Source organism: Gossypium hirsutum, chromosome D06, assembly GCF_007990345.1.
Source record: "Gossypium hirsutum isolate 1008001.06 chromosome D06, Gossypium_hirsutum_v2.1, whole genome shotgun sequence".
NCBI classification, from domain to species: domain Eukaryota; kingdom Viridiplantae; phylum Streptophyta; class Magnoliopsida; order Malvales; family Malvaceae; genus Gossypium; species Gossypium hirsutum.
In genome coordinates, this window is record NC_053442.1 from 4084407 (window position 1) to 4107202 (window position 22796).

A 22796-nucleotide genomic window follows, 5' to 3' on the forward strand; every position below is an offset into this window, starting at 1 on the left:
CTGATCGATTTGACCACCAATTCAATTTAAAAAACATTTCATTTCAATAACAAAAATAGCTTACGTCACTAACGAAGGAAACCTTTTTCATTTCCATTACCAAGTACCTGTACAACTGAGAAGTGATTTTGAAAGTAACTATTTACATCAATTCTATAGACAAATGCTCATCAGGCTAGTACAATTATTTAGTTAACACGATTTGCTTGGAAGCCAGAAAAAGATGACAACATTGTCACCAGGATTGATGTTTCCATCCATAATCATCATTTTAGGCCACTGAAAATTGCAACCAGGGTGAGTTAATTCTCTCTAAATCCCCCAGCTCAAAATACAATGGAGAGATAATCATGTATGTTAGCGGTGTCAGCTGTGGATCAGAAGGCTCGACAGAGGTTGTTAGCAGTCAAATTAGATGAACACTGCTGCTCTATAGGTCCAGGGGGACTACAAAGTCGACTCCTCTTTGGTTCTGATATCCTCACATGGGAAATTGCTACTGCAAGCACATCCACCACCCCGTTTTCATCTAGTTCCTCAGACTTGCAGCTTGAACTGTTTGACGATAAGACTAGATGTGGACGTTGACTACAAGAACCACTGTCTATACTCGTTGCACTTGACTCAGATCTGGGAGAATTGAATTTTTGGACCGACGGTTCTACTGGATTCTTCGACTTCGATTTAGTGTATAATGTCTTTAATGAGTGCTCGGTATAGAACAATATCCATGGATGCCCTGACATTACACAATTCAATAAAATTTAAGTTATTTCAAAGAACTGTAGTGTCAGCAACCCCTATTCAAGTCCTAATATAAATTTCTAACTAATAACAGATTGTTCAGGAAAAAAGGGAATATAAAATGACCACATAAATCCAAAGAAACGAAGATAACATGATAACATTCATCTACATTTCATAGCCGAAGACCTAAATATATAATTAGCAAAATGACATGATTCATTGATGGATGCAAGGGTGTTTGACAAACTTATAGTAAAATGCATTTATTATTTAATTATTCTACGTATTTTAGAAAGAGAAAGTTGGGGGCATTACTTAGTACTTCATCGGCCGTTATTCTTGATGAAACATCCCTCGTCAGCATTCTTGCCAATAAATCCCGTGCGGGTTTAGATACAGACTCCCACTTCCCCGAGTGAAAATCCAGCTTTACATTCTTGATGGCCTCAAACACTTCCTTCAAGGAATCTCCTTGAAATGGAAGAACACCGACCAAAAGTGCATGTAAGAGCACGCCAGCACTCCATATATCAACCTTCTCGGAATAATTTCCCAACAGTACTTCAGGCGCAACATAAGCCGGACTTCCAGCCAAACCAGACAAAGTCTGACCTGTAGTAAATAGTAAGTTGTGTCACTTAAAAGCATTAGCCACAGCTTAGAGAAAAATATAAATAGATTTGGATATAGAAAGGGTAATATGTAACGGCCAGACAGGAAGAAAATTTTCCTTGTCGTCTCATGCAACAATTTAATTTGGTCTCTACCTCTTCCTTCGTGCATGCGTGCAATGGATTTGAAGACAACCTCAAAGTTATGATGTTTCCATATTTGATAAACAGTGGGACCATATAAACTTAACTCTAGGTCTCCAAATATTTGGATAGTGAGTTGCAAGATAATAAACAAAGCAACAATTTAAAAGATTCGATAGAAAGGGAAGGTAATATTCTTCAAAGTAGGTTGAATATATTCAACCTCTCCTTCGTGCACGTGTGCAATGGATTCGAAGACAATCTCAGTTATGATGTTCCCATATTTGATAAATAGTGGGACCATATAAACTTAACTCTAGGTCTCCAAGTATTTGGATAGTGAGTTACGAGATAATAACCAATGCGACAATTTAAAAGGTTTGATAAAAAGGAAAGGCAATATTTTTCGAAGTAGGTTGAAGATATTCACCATTGGAGATTCTCATGGCAAGACCAAAATCTGCCAGCTTTATCTTTCCTGAAGTTGTGAGGAGAATATTTTCAGGCTTTATATCTCTATGCACAACTCCCATCTCATGACAATACTTAATGACTAACATCACATCCTTAAAAATATTAGCAGCACGTTGCTCGGAATACTGACCCTCTGCCATTTGGTCAATCAAACGACCTCCAGAGCACAATTCCATTACAAGATGAAAGCAATCCGGTTCCTCATACACTGCCTGCAAAGTCACAACCCCCGGATGACCAGATAAATGCTGCATTATCTCTACTTCTCTATGAACTGTCTCTTCTCCCTTATGCAAGGTTTTACATGCAAACTCTACTCCACTAGTCTTAGACCTACACAACCAAACCAACCCGAATTTCCCCTGTCCAATTGGGTCGCCTTTAACATAATCATCCTCAATCTTTTTCTTCCGACCAGTTCGTGTAATGACCTCAATACACCCTATCTTCCTCTTAAGACCTCTTCCCGGAGGAACCAAAGAAGATGCACCGCAAGGTGGGGCGGTCGCGACACCGGCTAGTCTACTTTTACATGAACCAATAGGATGAGCATCTACATCTTCTTTGCACCTTTTTTTGATCCTTGCATAATCTTCTAAGGAATAATGGGACCTAATGTTAGATGATCTAGAGTCACAAGTGGGTGCAAAATTGTTGGTTACCTCCGGAGATACATTGGTTTCACTTCCTTTCCTCTTCTTTCTCATCAAGTCAATTATTCAATGTAAACAATCTTATCTAAAACTAGATCTTCGGTACATTGAAGTTTCAGGGAGAGAACAAATTAAAGATAATCAACGAAATACCCAATTTTACTGCTTTCCTGTAAATCAAGAACGAAAAGAAATAATTATAAAAAAATTTGATTCAGTAATCCATAAAAATTTTGTGAGACCCAATTAAGCGAAGGAATTAAAAATCTAATATATTTAATTAAAACGGAAAATTTTTTTTTTTAAATGAAAATCAAGATACTAAATTTGATCCTATTTGCTTTTTTTAGTGGATTCTCCTGGGACCAGATAGAACCCAAGATCAAAATCCTATTATTCTTCCATGATTCAAAAAAAATTCAACCCAATCATAAAACAATTAAGCCCCTCAAAAAACACACCCAGAAATTAAAGGCGAAGAACGAACCTTTAAACAAAGCGAAAAATGCCACAGATTCCAATAGAAGGGAGACCTCGGTTGAAAAATGGTAAAGAGAGAATGAAAGAAAGTAAGAGGGGAAGAAGAATCAGTGAAACCAAATATAAGTATTATAATTGGGAAAACCCCGGGAGAGAAAATCGGAGGATCAAATCGGAAAACCTAGAAATTTCCGGGCCAAGAGATTTCGGGGTGATTTTTTTTTTATCTTATTCACACACATTTAATAAATTATATTATTTATACTAAAAATTTTATCACCCGATTTAAAATACAGATGTTATTTTTAAATAACATTCAATAAATAATAAAACGTATGGTTTGAAGTTAATTAAAATATTTGAAATATATACGATATTAAAATAAAAATATTGAGATCAACCCGATTAAGCAAAAAAAAATAGTGGAATAAATTAATAAATTGAACACAAAAGTTTAACATAAAAAAACCTCTCCAAAGAAGATAAAAAAATTACGGGTAAAAATAATTTTATTATAATGATAAAAGAACGAATAGTACAAAAGATGGAGATAAAAACTAAACCCCGAAAACCTGAAAACAAAGAACCCTCAAAACGTAAACACAAAATCCTCTAAATGTATTATGAGTTCTAATATTTAATAGGTGTATTTTCTAAGATTGTAAAAAAGTCTATTTATAAGCTAAATTCATAGGTCAAATAACAATAAAATAATCTAGACTAATCAGAGTTTGATTGGAACAAATAAACAGAGTTTAACTGAAAATTTATTTATCAAATTTGACTAAAATAGGAGTCATACTCAACAAATCTCCACATTGACTCATATTTCCACAATGCAATCTTTGCCAAAGCTTGCCACAAGCCTATCTTGAACTATGCAAAAAATTAATTGAGTCGAATCTGTGCTTAAAAATTGGAAGACTTCTAGCCTTCGACTTGTACGCTGTCGAATTAAAATTAACCCGAGACTGATTTTCACAAACATAATGCCCTAACTTTTCAAAACTTGCATCCAATGAAGAACCTTTCTTTAATGAAACGGTCATAGCTTTTTCCCTCCTATGATCAAGTTGTCTCCGATCCAAACGAGCTGAATTCGACTCTGTAACGGATGAGGGACGCCCGATTTCACCGATCACTATAGAACCTTCCAGAATATAAAGACTGTCGGTTCTTTTACCTTTTAACAAAATGAGAGCTCCACGAGATACTTTAATATCGCTCAACTTGATGTTGATTCTGCATCCTTTCAAGTCTAAAATACTCAAGGAGATGAGATTCTTTCGTAAATCAGATACATACCTGACATCTGAGAGTGTTCTAATCGTCCCATCGTGTGTCCTAATTTTAACAGTATCAATATCAATTACCTTACTAAATGAATCTTTTCCCATGCGCACAACTCCACCTTTAACTGAACTGTATGTGGAGAACCATTCTCTATTGGGACACATGTGAAAAGAACATCCCAAATCTAGGATCCACTCGAACATGAGCTTAGAGTTATCACTCGTTAACACTAACAAGAAATAATCACCGCTTTGATAGACCAAATTAACACCAGCTACATCTTCCTCGTTACTCTCAATAGCTCTTTTATTTTGCAGTTTATAACAATCTGCTTTGACGTGACCTAACTTTTTACAATAGCGACACCTTTTGTCTCGTTTCTTTGATGCTACCAAAACGGAAGCTTGCCTATCTGCCTTGCTATCCAAACCAAACTCATTTTCGAGTTTGTCTCTACTCAACAAATGACCCTTCACATATTCGAACGAGAGTTTGTCTCTGCCATAAATCAGGGTCTCCCTAAAAGACTTGTATGAATGGGGTAAAGAGTACAATAATAGCATAGTCTGATCTTCATCGTCAATATGAACCTCAACGTTCTTTAAATCATTTAAAAGAGTAATGAATTGACTGATGTGATCTCTAATAAGCTCACATTTGTTCATGTGAAACGTAAATAGACGTTGTTTCAACATTAAACAGTTAGTCAGAAACTTAGTCGCATAAAGAGTTTCTAACATTTTCCATAAGGAGGATGAGGTGTTTTCCATCAATACCCCCTGCAATACCGTATTCGCGAGGCACAACTGGATTGCAGACAAGGCATTTTCATCAAGCTTTTCCCATTCTGTTTGATTTAGATTCTCAGACTTTTTCCTGGTAACAACCTTTTTCAAGCTGGTTTGAACTAGAATTGTCATCATTTGAATCTGCCATAGATTGAAATTTGTCTCACCATTGAACTTCTCAATTTCAAACCTTGTTATTGTCATCTCTGAATGGGCTGATCTATGAAAATTAAACTAGCTTTGATACCACTTGTTGGGATCAGCCCGATTAAGCAACAATTAAAAAAAATAGCGGAATACATTGAGAAATTGAACACACAAATTTAACGTGGAAAAATCCCTCCAAAGAGGATAAAAAATCACGAGCAAAGATAATTTTATTATAATGACAAAATAATGAAGAGTACAAAAGATGGAAATAAAAACTAAATCCCGAAAACCCAAAAACAAAAAACCCTCAAAACGTAAACACAAAATTCTTTAAATGTGTTATGAGTTCTAATCTCTAATGGGTGTATTTTCTAAGGTTGTAAAAGAGCCTATTTATAGGCTAAATTCATAGGTAAAATAATAATCAAATAATCTAGACTAATCGGAGTTTGATTGAAACAAATAAACAAAGTTTAGCTGAAAGATTATTTCTCAAATTTGATTGAAATAAGAGTCATACTCAACAAAAAAACTAGATTAAATTATGAATAAAACGAAATTTAAACATATAAATATCAGATAAACAATATTAAATGCAGTACAATATTTTATCATGATTTTTTCATCAATTGTGAGCTAGTATCGAGTTGATTTGTGATACCAACTTAATTAACAACATTATTAATATATACAACTGGCGGAGATAATAAATCGTGCATATTAAAATGGTTTATAAAAGAACATCAAAATAAAACATTAGTTAGTAGTAAATTTAAGGTTTTGTTAAAATGAAAAGACTAAAATACCTTAAAAAAACTATAATTTATTTTTATTACGGAAGGATATTTTTATAATATTCTAATTGAGTTAGTGACCCGGTTGAGGATGATACCAACTCAGTAAAACACTTAATAAATAGTAAGTACGAATATACACATGGTGGAGATAATAAATTGTGCATATTAAAAATTTATTAAAATAAATCTTTAGTTGAGTGATAAATTTAATGTTTTACTAATATAACCAGTATGGGTTCAAATCATATCATATGCATATTTTATTAGTTTTTATTAAAATAAAAATACTAAAATATTATTGAATAATATAACTTATTTTAATTATGGAAAGATATTTTTGTAATATTCCTAACCGGGTTGTTGAGAATCAAATTAACTTTAGTAAAACACATCATAAATGGTAAAGATTTTTAATTAAATTACTAGGTCAAATTTCAATTTCAACCCCTTTACATTTCTAATATCTTTTATTAGTCCAAATAATACTTAAATGATGTTAATTATTTTATTTAAAATAATTATCTGAATTATCTTAAAAATACCCTTTAAAAAACTCATTCAATATCTTAAACTAAATTAGTTAATAGTCTTGCTTGGAATAATTAAGGATTAAATATAAAATTTATAGAAGGACTGGAATCATAATTTGACCTAAGTTATTATCAGGCATTTCAACGGCGAGGAAATTGGGGAGGTGTGGAGTTCTTAAACGCTACGCTTCGGGGGGTTTATTTAGGTACCCGGTTTTCAGAGAACCGGATTGGTTGGGCTTAAGTGATTCAGTGGTATACGTGGCCTTGAGATGTGTGCACTTTTATGTTTCTGTTAAAGCACGTGATGAGATGTGAAATGTTGACTAACACGCGCGGGTCCAGGACGTGGACGTAGATCTTTTGGTTCTTGTCGATATCTCCATTAAACATGTCTTTTTGTACGGGTTGTTGTAGTTAGCTTCTCGACATTGGGTCAAAGTTCTTTTCTTCGGCCTGAAGTCTATCAAATTACATATATATTTTTTAAGTAAACTAGTAGAGAAAGGTAAATATTTTGATTATTAAATTAACATATAGAATTTATTGAAACCCATATATTAAAATCTAAAATTAATATAATAATTAAACAATAATTTAATTATAAAAATTACCAAGTCATCTAAATAAAATATAAAAAAACAATTATATTAGAAAACTTCCCTTTTTTAAACATTAAAACATTCCTAAAAATATCATTAAAATATTTATTTTTCAACTAAATATAACGATGTAGTATAATTATATTGTTTGATAACAATAAAATATATTTATTTTTTAATTTTAATCTTAATTTTATTAATATAATATTTTATATTATTTAGATAGTTTTCCATAAAAATTAAATATAATAATTTAAATATTTATTTTTCAAGAAAATGCTATTATATTTAAAATTTTTTAATAAAATAAAATCAACTTAATATTTTCTATATTAAATGACAAGTAATTATTTACTTACCTATCTTTTTGATACAATGATATGGATAGAGGATGAGGTAACACAGTTTGAACTTATGCCAAATAAGTGCTTGACAAGTGGTTTAGCGATCAATCCATACAAGTCAAGATATCTATCTATTTATCTTATTCTAACACTTCTTTTTTTGTTGAAAATTTTATTTTAAGTAAAAATTTAAAATAATTATCAAACACATTTAAAATATTGAAAGTTAAAATTTTTTATTTTCAATTATAAAAAAAAATTGTTTATCAAACATACAAGATAAATTATTTTATATCTCACTTGGTTACAGGTGTAATAACATGAGAAAAATGTATATTTATCACATATGTAGTACAATAGTTTGACATAAAAATTTCCGTTCTCTTTGCTAAAAAAAAGTAATAATAAATGACTAAATATCACAAATTAAATTAATTTATTGCTCACTCATATTTTAGGCTAAATTAAGCTCCTATTTTTTTAATTGGCCCAATAGACTTTTCTTTTTCCTAAAGATTTAGGGAAATGGACTAATTTTGGAGAGAAAGTGTGAAAAGTGCGTCCATAGGCATGTTTTCTGCACAGTTGGTAGAAAATATGTTAGGGAAAATGCGCCCAGTTAGACGAGTTTATTTAGAATTTTTAAAAAATGCTTCCAGTTAGACGCGCTTTTACACTCTCTTTAAAATTGACTTGTTCTCCTAAATCTTGAAAATAAATGACCTATTTAATCAATTAAAAAAAACTATATACGCACAATTTTTTAATATTCTTACAAAAATAGCATTGGTAAATTTAAAAACATTTTTTTATCCTAAGACTGAAGTAGTAATTTTCAATTGTAATCATGAAATAGCTTCTAAATAAAAATACCAGTGTGTTTTACAATGTCTCATACTGAAGAAACCAAAAATGCTAATATTAACCCCAGTTAACTCATCCAAAAACCTTGCTCAAGCCCTCTTATTCCCATCAATCTATTCATTTGCAGCAAAACCCAAGTCCATAAACTATCCCAAAGTCTCCTTCTCGGTTATTTGCAGCCAAAGCCAACAAAAATATCCACCTTTCGATTCTTTGCTCAACTCTTATCGTAAAGAAGAAGTTCGTGTCACCATAAAAGACACGACTCAATTCACAGTTGTTTATCAGAGACTAATCTTCATTTGACAGCTTCTGGTCTGAAATCCAAAACTAGAGGCAAGGTAGAAACATGATTCTTTTCTTTCTATTTTGCTTTACGAATTTGTCTTTGTTATGATTTCAAGTTTTGTGCTTTTTCTTGGCAACCAAACAAAGGGTAACTTCAAAAAGATGGGATTTTAAAAAAAAAAATCATCTGTGCAGGTTAAAGATATATATGATGGTGGGGGTTATCTTGTATTAGTGACTACTGATCGTCAAAGTGCATTTGATAGGATTCTTGCCTCTATCCCATTCAAGGGCCAGGTTTTTATTCTTGCTACTTCTTGATGATGGTGAATATTTATAGTAGTAATTGAGATGAAGGGATCATTGTTGGGATGTCAAATTTCTGGTTCTTAATGAGACAAGTTTGTGGTGGTTTAATAGAACACAACATATTACTCCAGATGCTGTTTTGTCAGTACCAGATTAAAATGTTGCTACTGCTAAGAAATGTTCTGTCTTTCCTATTGAATTTGTGGGTAAGTTTCTTTGATATTCTCATATTTCATTTTGCCATAAAGATGGGGTAATTTCATAAGATATGGAAGATAAAAGACTTGTTTGGCGTTGATGACTAAAGTTACCTTTATGCTAATTTTAAAAGTTGTTATAATTAGCCTTTAGTGACAAAAAAAAAGTCAAAATTGAATAGTTATTTGATAATATTATAATTTTTCATAATTTGGTGATCAAAAAAGTAATTTATTAAATTACTAACAATTGGGTGACTATAAGTATAATTTACCCTATGTTTTGTTGTTAGTCAATATGTTCATATGTCAAGCATCGTAGCTTGTATAGAGTAATATCGTTGAAGGTTAAAATTGTTGCTAGGCCAATTTTAAAAAGTTGTTATTGTTAGCCAGTTGGTGATTAACAAGACAAAAATAATAATTGTGTGACAATTTTGTAACATTTCATAGTTGGGGACAAAAAAATAATTTACTAATTAATTGAATGATTATTTTGTAATTTTTCATAATTGAGTGACTAAAAGAAAAACTTATCAGTAATTAAATGACCACTAATATAGTTATCATTATTTACCATATTACCCCAAGTTATAGTCTATTAGTTGTATGTTCAGGTCACCTAAAGTTATTACTATCTATCAAATTATCCAAAGTTGTGATTGTTCAAATCACTAAAATTATTAATATTACCTTTTTACCCTATTGTTTGTTATATGAGTCATAAAAGTAAATTTGTTTGTTATGTCAAGGAGATTCCTTCTTATCATGTTTGTCTGTAAAAATAGTCTCAGGAATAAGTCCTAAAAAGCTCATCCTCCAGATTTTTCCTATATATAAGGGAAAACAATTTTCAGTTGTAATCATCGAATAGCTTCTAAATAAAAATAGCAGGTTGTTTTAAAAACATGTCTTTCTACATATTTCCTGTTCTCTTTTTGATCAACATAGGCCAATCTTTAAAAGAAAATCTCCCGTGAGTTTAAAAGTATGCTCTGTGCTTGCCATACAATGGATCTTGCACAACTGAAATTAAACTTAGACTAGGGGTACTAATTGATATTTGATTTAAGGAAGTATTTGGAATTAATGGTTTGACAGCTAAAAGGCAGTGCCTTTTTTTTTTTTTGCCAAGGAGGAAGGCCCAATTTCTGGCATAGCATACTTGTTGTTAAACCCATTAATTTCAGATATTTTGACCTTAAATTCTATAAGCAATTTGGTATCCGAGCTAGTGCTCCAAGATTTTCTTTTATTGAGATTCCTAGTTGAAAAGGAAGAGATTTCTCCAAAAAATGAATTATAGACTTTCTACTTCAAAAGCACCAATTTCCTTACCTTCTTTCCCTTTAAAATCTCATTCTGCGAAGAAAATATCCTCATTATATGAGGTAATCTACTTCACAGAGGAAGAAAATGTTCAAGCCACGGACTTGCCACTTGTAAATCCATACTCTACCTATCAAAGACCTAGTTTTTCCCCAATAAAGAGTATAAAGTCATTAATCAGTACCAGTTGCAAGAATGTTCGAGAATATGTCCAGTCCTCGAAGTTCGACAAGTATCTGATTTAAGGAGGTCATAAAGAACAATTTGTTACTCTTGATATTCCTTCAAATTTCCCACAGGATTGGATTCAACATGGATATTCACATATCCATTTTGGTGCAGACAGATTAGCTCTCAATTATCATGGAGCATCTGGGAAACCAGTTGTTTCCAGGATTGCTCTGTTAGATTCCAGGTATAAAAGATATCAGGACGCTTGTATTGGGACAGTTGAAGCCACTCTAAGTTCAGGAATGGCGATGGTAACCTTATTTCTTAACTTTACCATGTCACTTCAAGATCCAAACTTGTTGGATGCCTTGAAAGTTTAGATCCAGATTATTGGTGCTGAAATGGTTGAATCAGCAATTACATTAACCCTTCACTATCAAATAGTGTACAGGTTTCAAGATCATGCCTTTATGCTATCGAATCATAATTCTGAAGATTCTCTTCTCATTTCTGTTAATACCAGAGAAGAGCCTCACTGTGTGCCTGTACCAAAACAAATACCCAAGCAAGAGTTGTTGAAACTTTTTCCAGAAAAGTGGGTAACAAACTATGGGCAAATCCACCAGCATGATCATGATCAACCTATCAGATCAACCAAAAGTTAGATCATCACTAAATCAGATGGAACCAGTGAAGTTCGATTTGATCACAGCCGTTTGCGATATCAGCCTACACTACCAATCTTCCCAACACAGTTGATGATGTAACCTTTTCAAATTGGAAGTCCAGGATCAGAGTCAGCTCTTATAGAGAGTTTTCAAGCAGATGGAAAACCTCTATATTATTTTAAATATCCTATTATAGGACATTGCCCATGGGATCTTATATGTTCCTGTGAATTGTGCCATGAGCTAAACTTTGAAGAGTGTGTTGTAGGCATGGATAATGAAGCTTACAAGCCTCACAAGAAATTTTTTTACAAGAAATTAACATAGTTGAGTTTTACAAACGGTGGATAAATGGTGATCCAAATATTAGTCCTCTGGGAGTGGATAATGTCAAATTTGTTTATCTTGTTGATTGTGCTGTAGATAAGCTGAAAAAATCGTCAGAAGTTGAACAACATCTTTCCTCACCACCTCCACCACCAAAGAAAGATCCTCAAGGCCAAAAAAAATGGTTAATCAAGCCTTTAAAGTAGCCATGTTATAAAAATATCAATAAATGGGTTCAAAAACAAAATCAGATCCAATCTTGTTCCCAACAAGTCTATAGATGGAATTGAACATATACCCATTATTAAACATATCGAGTTATTCTCTCTTAAATATTAAACATATACCCATTATTTATCATTAAAACAACATGGAGTGAATTTTGGTCATTTATAGAGAACGAAATCTTAACAAGTTAAATAATATATAATTATCAATGAGGTTTTGGTATTGTTGATTAAAAAGAAGGCTTAAGATGCTTAGGCTCTGTGAACTCTTACCATATTTTATGATTCTTCTTTTTACTTAACAATGGAAAGAGAATGAAATGCGACAACTTTCTCGAGAATTTGATATGGGAATTCTTCTTTAATCTTTATCAACAATATCCTAATTTTTATTTTTAAGGACAAGGATGCCGTGAAGAAAATAGCATCGAAATGTGACAAATGAAATGAGTCGGTTCAACAGAAGAGAGTAGCTTTGGTTGAATATTTTCTGTATTGTAAACGACACCCTCTTAATTGTTACGAGGTTCTTTCAAAGGGGAGCAATGGAGTACACTATTTTGGTAGCTAAAACGACGAATTTTCTAGCTACATCACTCACTCTTTATCTAAGGGCAACTTTGGTTGAATATTTTATGTTTTGTAAACGACATATTCTTAATGGTTTATGAGGATCTTTTCAAGGAAGCATACTTGTCACCTAATGTCTCTTTTATTATGACCGTTATCAAGTCGATACTTTAAAATTCAAATTTATTTATTTTACATTTAATTTGATTATTATTTTTTAAATTCGAAATTGAGTTAATTAAATTATATATAGACCCACTAAATATTTACATTTAGTAAATATAAAAACAATTTTAAACAAAATTTTTAAAAAATAAAGTAAATAACGGATTCAAAAACAAATCCAAATATTTATTATTCGAATCCATTATTCACAAAAATAAAATAAATTCATATTTAATTGTTAATAACCTCCTTCACTCCTCATTTACTATGAATAAAAATCAAAACATTTAAAATTAAATATGATCTAAATCTACAACTTTACAAAAATTAAATTAGATACCTAATTTCTACTATTCATTTTCATCTTTAGATTATATTACCCTATTTACTAATGTTGTGATGTGAGTAATTGATAGAGGTGCTCAAGGGCCGATCTGGGTTTGGCCTGGGCTCATGTAAGATATTTAGACTAATTTTTTAAGTTTGGGTCTAGCTGGGCTGAAGATATGAGTTTATTTTTTGTCTAAGCCCGACTCAATTTAAGAAAAGTAAATCCTAGCCCAACCCGACATGCTCATATTTGATTTTTTTAGATTAATTTTTATTTAAAAATAATTTTTTACAAAATATAATACACTAAATACACTAAAAAAACGCTAAAATAAAAAATTTCTAACACATTAAAATGTATTTGTATTAAAAACATTACTATAAATATAATAAATATTTTATTATATTAAAAAACACAAATAAATACAATAAATATTTTATTATATTGCATATATTTTTTAAAATTTTATATTTTGGATTGAGTTATTTAGTTGGGTAAGTTTTTATTTATTTATTTAGATTTTGGGTAATGTATTTAATTGTTATTGAGTTAATGATTTAATATAAATATAAATATATATAACTATTATTTAACATATATAATTAGTACAATATTTTTTTATAACATAATATATTTGGGCTGGGTCAAGTCAGGCTCGAGCAAAAAATCTTGCACTAGGCTCAACCCATATAGAAAATGAGCCTCAAATTTTATCCAAAAATATTTTTTGAGCATCGTATTTTGTCCAAACTCTCTTGTTTTTCAGACAAACCTTCAAATTTGGACAAGTGGCCCGAACCATGAATAAGCCTAATAATATTTAGGGATTGTTTGGTATGCGAAATAGAGCATCACTTTTGATAATATAAAAGGGTAAATTACACCGTTAATCATCCGATTTTCATAAATTATTATTGTAGGTACAAAAAAAATACATTTTAAATACTACAGATAAAAATTATTTTCATCTTGATCCTTTATCATTAATTTAGTGAAATTTTATTTTGGTGACCGGTAAAAGCATTACAAAAAGATTGAGTGGAGGCGTGCCAAAATTGGCAGATCATTCATCAATTGGCTTTTCTGGAATTCACCTTCTAAGCCCACCACCTATCAGTGTCGTCATGGACGAATAATTCAGCTCTCAGTTTCTTTGGCGCTTCAAAGTTGAGAGATAAACTCTTCGGTAAGTACTGAACCCAATAGTTGGAAAAAGACGCTGCCGTTTTCTTGGACGCAATAAAGCTTTTTAAAAAAAAATAGTCTTAAACCCCTTCTTACATAAAACCCTTAACTTTCCAGTTTAGAATAATTTACCATTCCACTGCAACCCAATGAATCGCCCCCATTTCTTCTTCCCCTTTACTCTCTTCCTTGCGCAACACGACTTCTTTGAATCTTTTTATTGCCTTTGACATCTAAACATTTCAACAATTCTTTTTTTTTCCCATTTAAATTGTTCATCAAATTTGGTTCAAGGTTTAATATCTTTCAACATTTCAGCTCCTAATGGGGAGACTCAATTGGCTAAGGCTAGTAAGTACGCTCGACTCAATTTTTTTTATTGACCATTTATACTGAATTTCAATTTATTTCGGCGAATTATGCTTCATTTTTGGCTCTTTATTGATGATTTTATTTCGCGGGTATTCACGTGCAGTGTCGACGGCATTGGGTTTCAACCATGCCTGTCGAATGGACGATTGATGGAGGCGATGGGTTTAGGAAATTTTCTACAGTATTCCAATCGTTAAATCGTGAAAGAGGTATTACAGCTTAATTTTTGAATGCCCATTTCTAATAATAAGCTAATAGTAACAGTTATCTTTATCTTTTTTTTTTGGGGAATTAGCTTTGCACAGTTGCAGTTTTGGTACTGGGAAACCCCTTGATTTCATGACCCCAGGAATGTCGTTGAAAGAGCGATATTTTCATTCAACAGGTTTTTTCCCTTTACTTTTTTTTCTTTTGAACTTGAGGGATTGAAATTGTTAAGAATTCAAATTTTCTTGAGGTAATTTGTTTTACTAGGGTCTCACTTCTCTGCTAAACAAGATTACTACGAAATTCTTGGGGTGCCCGAAAATGCCACCCGAGATGAGATTAAAAAGGCATATCATGCAGTGAGTAGACTAAACTGTTAATGATTAACATGTAGAAACCATCTGGGGAATTCTTTTATTGTTTTGTTTGGTTATGCAGCTTGCCAAGAAGTACCATCCTGATGCTAATAAAAATAATCCTTCTGCAAAGAGGAAGTTTCAAGAGATAACAGATGCCTATGAGGTTTGTAATTTCTAGTTGTTGGTTAAATAAATATAAAAGTATTTTTTTGGAAATCTTGTTAAACATTTTCCATTCAATCGTTTATTGTGTTTAATTGCAGACTTTGCAAAATCCTGAAAAGAGGAGAGAATATGATACGGTAACTAATACTTCCCCCTTTTTCCTTATTAGTTGTAGTACTTGCCTTTTCTTTTACCTTCCAGAAGTGAATTGCTTATACGGTTTTGCTACTATTGGTGCTTTAGGCTATTGTTGCTACCATGTTTTGTTCGGATAGGGCTTTTAAATTATCCGTAGTTTGATGTATGTTGTTTCTAAACTCATTGAATCTCTCTGAATCTTTATGAAAAAGATGCGTGCCGGAAGTTCAGAAGACATGGGATATGGTGCAAATGGTGCTGAAGGGTTTGGATTCTATGGTGGAAGTGGTGCAAAGGGGTTTAGATATGCTTATCAAACAAACTTCTCTGATTCATTCTCTAAGATTTTTTCTGAGGTATTTTGTGTTCCCTCTGTCTATTCTTGTCTTTATGGATTTGGCTATCATGATGGCTCAAAAATGCTGAAACTTGATGCGTTGCAGATATTTCAAGATGAGATGGATCAATTTGCACCAGATATCCAGGTCAACACATTTTTCTATCCTGAAGGTTTCTACTAGCTTCATGCCTTACATTTCAAGTTAAAATATGTTCTGTTTGGAAAACTTGTAGACAGAGATCTCGCTCTCTTTTTCTGAAGCTGCTAAAGGATGCACGAAGGATCTACAGTTTGATGCATTTGTAACTTGTGATTCTTGTGGTAAGTAGCGCCTAAAATTTGTTGGAATCATGTTGTGTTCAAGAACCATACAAGCACAAATGTAATCCACTAAATGCATAATCCCTGTAGCACTCAATTTACATTTGTTTAATATGTATTCTCATAATCTCGTTACTGTTAGAAATCAATTTTTGCTTAATTTGTTGCAAATATTTTCCAGCATCTTGTTGGATGTGTTTGTATTCTCTTTCCATTTGTCTGAAGAATTGGTTTCTTTCCTCATTATACATGATATAGTTTTCTTGTGCCTTGTTTATTGCATAATGCAGATGGGCGTGGCTATCCGCCTAATGCCAAAGTGAAAGTTTGTTCAATTTGCAGAGGCTCAGGGACAGTGAGTTTTTTGACAATCTATTTTGATGGTGATTAGTATTTAAGTCTTTCAAATGGTATTCACTTTCGGAAGATAACCCTGCCATTTTATTTATTATACTGTATTAACTCTTAACCAGATTACAATTCCTCCATTTACATCAACATGCCATGCTTGTAAAGGATCGGGCCGAATAATCAAGGTCTGATGTGATTTTAGCAAAACATTCCCATTTCTTCTCTTACTTGTACACCATGTTGACAAGGTTTCACTCACGATTCAGGAATACTGCATGTCATGCCAAGGTTCAGGGGTTGTTGAAGGTGTTAAAGAAATTAAAGTTACAATACCTGCAGGTAGTATTAGATATTTGTCTTGGATGAAGCAAATTTTAATTTCAGAAGTTTGATGATAGCTTTGGTTCTTAGCAGTTTATATGCGGAAAGTGGTTGCACATGTATTTCTATAAGATTTAGAATGTAGCTTTAAGATAATCTTTTACAACTACTTTGTTTATATCTTAGGATGAATTTGCAATCCTAATATATTCTTTTTTTTTCCTTGTTTGTTTTTGGTTTTGATTGTTCAGAAATTTCCTATGTAATATTGTTAATTAACCCATCTCTATGATAAGTTCATTTTCTCAAGCCAGCTAGATCAAAGATGGCTAGGGCTACTTTTAGTTTCTGAATTTTGCATGGATCTATGAATGCCAAACAAGTTCTAGGATGGAACATTGTTCACATGAATGGTCTACCTTCAGTGGAAAACATAATATGTTGCTTAAGATAGTAGCACTAAGTTTGTTGATTGCAGTTGTTTTTCTTCTAAAATAATGGATTAGGTGTGGATTCTGGAGATACAATACGTGTACCAGAAGCTGGTAATATTAGGCGACAAGGAAGTCAACTTGGTAACTTGTTCATTAAGATAAAGGTGGAGTTACTTCTATTGCCTTGTATCTCTATAAAGCTCACTTAAGGGCTGTTTTCTTAAGGGTGATTATGTGCAAGTGTAGACTGCATTTCATAATTCTGGTCATTAGATTTGTGGTTCTACTTTTTGTTTGAGCTGGCATACATGTGACACGTTTATCTGAAGCCAGAATATGATAAGTTTTTACATTGATTTGCTAGTTTGAAGCCAATAACTAATTGCTATTTGCTTCTTGAGATATATATCGCCTTTGATTTTGTAATCTAGGTTGCAGATGATCCTGTCTTTACTAGAGATGGTGCAGATGTTTATGTCGACTCCAATATTAGCTTTACACAAGTAAGAATTTGTTCCATGCGAAATACTTACTACTGCATCTGATTAGAGCAGATGGGCAATTTCACCGTATTTGAAACATTTGATATAGAGCTTTTTTTTTTTTGGTTACTATATGTTTGTTTCCTGATGTTGTTTCTCTCACCTTGATCTTTTTTATGTGCTTATACTATATATTATCTCTTATTATTAGTAAAAACATCTCAGTCGGTTTCTAAGTGTGTGCATACTTTCTCCCTTCTTGAACTAAACTTTATGTTGTTTCTCTTACCTTATCAAGGAACTTCTATTGATTTGTTTAAAAAATTCAAATAATTCTATCAATATTGGATTTCTTACAGGCAATTCTTGGTGGTGCAGTGGAGGTGCCTACACTATCAGGAAAGATTCAAGTGAAAGTAATAATTTTGGTTTTGTACCACTTTTTTATTTGTATTACACAATTTACCCTTCTGTTAGAGTTGATTGAAGGCAAAAGTAAATTTCTGTTACTAGAGTAGCTAATCTAGTTATGCAAAATAATGTTCTGAGTTTTTAAGATCATTGGACATGAGCCTCAGTCTTATCCAAATTTGGACATGTTAAAGTATGAAACCTGGAATGAACTTCTCATGTTTATAAAGAGACGTTATAATTTTTTAGCCCACTGTCTAGAGCCCGAAATATTTATTAATTTTTCAACAGTTGACATGCATCAAGGCATCCAGCATTAACCATTTTGTATTTTGAAATGATCAGATCCCAAAAGGATGTCAACATGGACAACTTCTTGCTCTAAGAGGCAAAGGCATGTTTTAATCATTCCTCCCTACTGCCACTCCCGCTCCCTTTTCCTAGGTGCTGCTTAAACTTACTCTCGTGCAATTTCCTGCCATGAATGTGCTTTCTTTGTGAGTTCCTGCAGGACTGCCGAAGCATGGTTTTCTAGCATATCATGGGGATCAATATGTCCGTTTCCGTGTTAATTTGCCCATGTAAGTTTCATTTAGCTTATTCCAGTTTATATCGTTGGTTGGATTATCTCTACATTTGTGATTGTTGATATGAAGATATATGGATCTGTTTGGAGAGGATGGCACCCGAGATATTTCATTCCATTGATGCATGCCTATCTGTCTACCTTTTTAACTGAGGCTTAGTTGAGTATATTATGCTTCTGGCCATTAGAAAAATTCTCATGATGCTTATTAAGATGATGACTCTGGTTACAGAGTTTACTTCTCTCTCTCCCTCTCTCCTTTAATGTGGAGTGAAGTTGGATAATCTGCTAAGATCATTTTAATTCAATAGGCTATTTCATCAAAATATAAACTGAAAGCTAAGCATACTATACCAGTCATAGTTAGATTTGTGGGAACCATATTGCCTCAAAAATGCTTGATCTTATTTATTGTTTACTCTGCTGATCATTTCTGCCTTATGGAAATGGAAGCTTTCATCGTTGGTGCACATACATGAGTGCTTGCTATAGCTGAGTATCCGACTGTGCTGGTAGAATCAAAGTTGCTTCATGTGGTTATTTATACTTGTAAACTATCGCCTCTGTCTAATCCCTATGTGAATTGTGGTTGATAGATTGGTAACTGCTATCTTTTTCTGTCTAGTCAGTCTAAAGATATCAGAGCATTCTGTTATATGTGTCGTTATTATTGCTGTTTTCTACTGAGTGTTCATAACTTTCTTTTGGTACTGTATGAAAACTTTCTTTTACACAGGCCCTGGGTTTTATCTTTTATTCATCTTAGACCAATATACTACTGTGAAAACATATTTCCTAATTTTTATTGTCTCATTCTTCTTTCTCCCTACCTCCTTCAGTGAGATAAATAACCGGCAACGTGCGATTTTAGAGGAACTTGCAGAGGAGGAAATTAATAATGAAAATGAAAGCACCGATGAAGGCAACTGGTAAGTGTACTTCACAATAAGCTTGCATCTGCAAGTCCAGTTCTTTCAGAACTCATTTACATCCTTATTTTAATGGGTTCATATTAGTATTGTCAATTTTGATCCTAACTTGAAAGCTCAATTCAATCTAATTTGATTATAAAAAAAGTCAATGATTCAAACCTGAATTGACTTAAACCTAAAACAATCTGAATCTAAAACTACTTTAACTCGAAACGACTTGAACTTGAACTTACTCAAAATGATCTAAACCCATAATGACCCGACCTAAAAACCAAGTCTCAAACTTGAAAGACTTGAACCCAAAACAGCTTGAACCAAAACAACTTGAACCTGGAATTGACCTGAACGAAAACTAACCCGGCCCATCCAATTAACAGGTCTAGTTTAGATTTTGGCACATTTTGTTCTAGGCATAATGCAACGACTTCCATGATCTTAGATGTTCATGAAAATAGCTGTTTGCATCTGCATGTACCAATGGCGATGGCTGATGTTGTAATTGGGAATGTCATCATGCTCCTGATTTGCTATCTTTTAGAATATATTTTATCCTATATTCCAAAGTAGATTTTAGATTAGCTGTGTCATTTGTTGATAAAGTACAGACTTTTAGTTCTACTGACCAATGTTCAATCCCTAACAACCTCAAATACCAAAAATAAAAAGGGACCAGTTGATTTGGATTCTAATACATGTAGCAGTCATAAGTTGCCTGATTATTTTTTGGGGTTACTTTAATAATTATTTTGATTGTGATGAAGACCCTGAAATGGACAACAGGCTTTACCAGCAGCTATCTACTGGTTGAACTTACAGGTGGGAGAGAATTGTTGAACATGTAACAGCTCCAAAGTTCATGATTGAGATTTCTCTACTCTTGCTAATCCTGCTCTTCCTCAAAAAGACATTGGCCTAAACTCACTCCAATCACAATATATGCCACAACGGAGAGGATATAGGAAATGCTCCGCCACCCCCTTTTCTTTTTTCCAGTGGCCAGAGATGGGGATTGCTTGTTATGGTTTTAGAGGGTTAAATTCTCTAACTACCAATAGTTTGCTTGATTCATCTGGTTACTGATTACAAGGGCATCAAAGAATGCATCCATTCCCTCCACCCCCCTCCCCCCCAACAGACTTTTGGTCTTATTAGAGTGCTCTAGCTGTCTGCATATGGTAGTTGTTGTAAAGCAACTATACAATAAATGAAAAGGAAATATGCTTATTTATTATTTATTATATAATAATATACAGCAGCATCTTAAATTGACTGTTGAATATATTCTTGGAGAGAGGACAAACACTTTCTTTCTAAATAAAAGAACAAGAGATATTTGAGTTTAAATTATTTTTCTTTTGTTTTTGTTTAGTTGATTCTTGTATGTATGTGATATTCTAATGTTTCATGTCCAATAATGATAAAGTTGTTAAACTTTTTAAAAAAGTTTACAAGTATGGTGATAAATAATGTGTTTAAATTATTATAATTAAAAATATCAGATTAAAAACTGGACTTTTCATTTTAGGCAAAACTTAATTACTATTTGCTAAAATTTGGTAACAATCCTTATTTATTTCTTCAAATTTATTACAATACAAGTATGACATGGAAGCTTCGCAGTATATATTTGGCTTCTGTCATGTACCAAGGTGCTCTCTAGCATTAGGTCTACGAGCACGTTTCAAACAATTAATTAATCAAATACACAGCAATGAAACATTATAATAAACTGGGACAAGAACAGAAGTAGATAGGGCTACAACATGCAAGAAACAATTTAATAGTTACAATTTGGAAACAAAAAATTTAGCAATCTCGATTATGAGACGAACCATCCACACTGAGCCCTGGTTCACAATGAGAGCCGCCAGCACCTACGGCTTGAATATTAGAGCCCTGCTGATGCATTGGTACTGCCATAGTTTGTTCTGCTGCATGTGGGGTTGTTGGGGATGAGGCGCTGGTTCCTTCACTTTCTTCATCGGAAGAGCTAGCTGCTGCTGCTGCTGCAGGAGCCATGACTGGCTTCTTTTTCCTTTTGGCTAAGCAAATGAGACCAACCAGAAGGAATGCAAGGAAAAATGCACCACCGAGGGATACACAAACGGCGATAATAGTTGTGTGGTTGCCACCTCCTCCTCCTCCTGGTAGTGATGGCGGCACTGTCACCTCTGATTCTGACGATGGTGACAGAGAACTGAAAGATGGTGTTGGTGCAAGAGGCAAGCTACCAGGTGATAGTTTTGGTGGTGGTGAGTATGAAGGTGATGAAGATTTTGGTGGTTTTGCTGCTCCTGGTGGTGTTTTACTAATGTATGGTCCTGGTGCAGCAGCTGGCGGTGGTACTTTACCTGGTGGTGATTTTGGTGGTGGCGAGTATGAAGGTGACGACGAAGATTTTGGTGGTTTTGCCCCTGCTGGTGGTGTGTTGCTACTGTATGGTCCTGGTGCAGCAGCTGGCGGTGGTACTTTACCTGGTGATGATTTTGGTGGTGAAGGAAAGTGTGGAGGTGATGAAGATTTTGGTGGTTTTGTTGGTGGTGATGAGGAGTGAGGTGGTGATCCCTTGGAGGGTATAACCGGTGGTGCAGCAGCTGTTGGTGGCATTGGAGCTTTACCAGGGCTTGGTGGATGTGAAGGTATAGACGGTGGTGTTGTCTTTCTTGGAGGAGTGGTTGTAGGACTAGAGGGAATGCTTGGAGTAGGTTTTGGCGGAGCAAAATGATGTGATGGTGCATGTGGAGGTGACACCGGAACTGTCGTCGGGGTCGGTGGAGACACTGGATACGGTGGAGGAGAAGGCGGAGATGATGGTGGTGGTGGAGGAGAATAGTAATAATAGGCCATTTCTTTTAGTAGAAAACGAGATGTTCCAAAGCTACCTATGAAGTACCCTTGCTTTGGATTTGGGCTTCTATCTATTTAGAATACTTAGAGGCATCGGACGTATTCAGGTTTTAAAACCTATTGTGCACATTTATTTAGCTGTCATTGAATTTATAAATTGGATGACTTTTGCTTCTATTTTTTGTTTTCATATGATCAAATATATACTATAAATAAATTGAGATTAAATATTTTATCAGACTCTAAAGCATTTTGGAGTTGATTTGTAATATGATACTCATTATTA

General features: G+C 33.3%; 3 protein-coding genes and 1 long non-coding RNA gene across 6 annotated transcripts; 2 read left to right on the forward strand and 2 right to left on the reverse strand.

Moving 5' to 3' along the window:
- Positions 1-60: 60 nt before the first annotated feature.
- On the reverse strand, positions 61-3343 carry LOC121218219 (serine/threonine-protein kinase PEPKR2). The gene is made up of 4 exons (XM_041095081.1): positions 3117-3343; positions 1933-2799; positions 1063-1359; positions 61-739 (listed from the first exon to the last, which is right to left on the reverse strand). The coding sequence occupies exons 2-4, from the start codon at positions 2681-2683 to the stop codon at positions 378-380; spliced, it is 1410 nt and encodes a 469-aa protein (XP_040951015.1). The 5' UTR covers positions 2684-2799; positions 3117-3343; the 3' UTR covers positions 61-377.
- A 5167-nt stretch (positions 3344-8510) lies between these two features.
- On the forward strand, positions 8511-12680 carry LOC121218220 (uncharacterized). Its single transcript, XR_005914408.1, has 3 exons — positions 8511-8818; positions 8961-9280; positions 12394-12680. It is a non-coding gene; the product is annotated as an uncharacterized lncRNA (long non-coding RNA).
- A 1405-nt stretch (positions 12681-14085) lies between these two features.
- LOC121218221 (chaperone protein dnaJ 1, mitochondrial) lies at positions 14086-21010 on the forward strand. 3 transcript variants are annotated; one of them, XM_041095085.1, is made up of 20 exons: positions 14086-14245; positions 14563-14595; positions 14720-14825; positions 14912-15001; positions 15091-15182; positions 15262-15345; positions 15446-15484; positions 15698-15841; positions 15929-15970; positions 16059-16146; positions 16437-16501; positions 16620-16682; positions 16764-16836; positions 17325-17416; positions 17684-17755; positions 18094-18150; positions 18491-18539; positions 18657-18726; positions 19571-19660; positions 20425-21010. In XM_041095085.1, coding segments are annotated over exons 2-20 (1344 nt in total). In that variant the 5' UTR covers positions 14086-14245; positions 14563-14568; the 3' UTR covers positions 20426-21010. The 3 variants fall into 3 exon arrangements, with proteins under 3 accessions (XP_040951019.1, XP_040951018.1, XP_040951017.1); XM_041095084.1 differs by having other exon boundaries at positions 20444-21010; XM_041095083.1 differs by having other exon boundaries at positions 20480-21010.
- A 227-nt stretch (positions 21011-21237) lies between these two features.
- On the reverse strand, positions 21238-22568 carry LOC121218222 (protein TRACHEARY ELEMENT DIFFERENTIATION-RELATED 7A). The gene has a single exon (XM_041095086.1). It carries the CDS (start codon positions 22508-22510, stop codon positions 21470-21472), a length of 1041 nt encoding a protein of 346 aa, XP_040951020.1. The 5' UTR covers positions 22511-22568; the 3' UTR covers positions 21238-21469.
- Positions 22569-22796: the final 228 nt, after the last annotated feature.

What these genes read in the sequence shown, in the direction of transcription:
- LOC121218219 (XM_041095081.1), bottom strand. Translation starts at nt 2,683, where the DNA reads ATGAGAAAGAAGAGGAAAGGAAGTGAAACCAATGTATCTCCGGAGGTA. An exon ending in TGCCATGAGAATCTCCAATG is followed by an intron (nt 1,360 to 1,932) that starts GTGAATATCTTC and finishes TATTTACTACAG; the next exon opens with GTCAGACTTTGTCTGGTTTG. An exon ending in AACGGCCGATGAAGTACTAA is followed by an intron (nt 740 to 1,062) that starts GTAATGCCCCCA and finishes GTGTAATGTCAG; the next exon opens with GGCATCCATGGATATTGTTC.
- LOC121218221 (XM_041095083.1), top strand. Translation starts at nt 14,569, where the DNA reads ATGGGGAGACTCAATTGGCTAAGGCTA. An exon ending in GCGATATTTTCATTCAACAG is followed by an intron (nt 15,002 to 15,090) that starts GTTTTTTCCCTT and finishes TTGTTTTACTAG; the next exon opens with GGTCTCACTTCTCTGCTAAA. An exon ending in AATTTGCACCAGATATCCAG is followed by an intron (nt 15,971 to 16,058) that starts GTCAACACATTT and finishes GAAAACTTGTAG; the next exon opens with ACAGAGATCTCGCTCTCTTT.
- LOC121218222 (XM_041095086.1), bottom strand. Translation starts at nt 22,510, where the DNA reads ATGGCCTATTATTACTATTCTCCTCCACCACCACCATCATCTCCGCCT.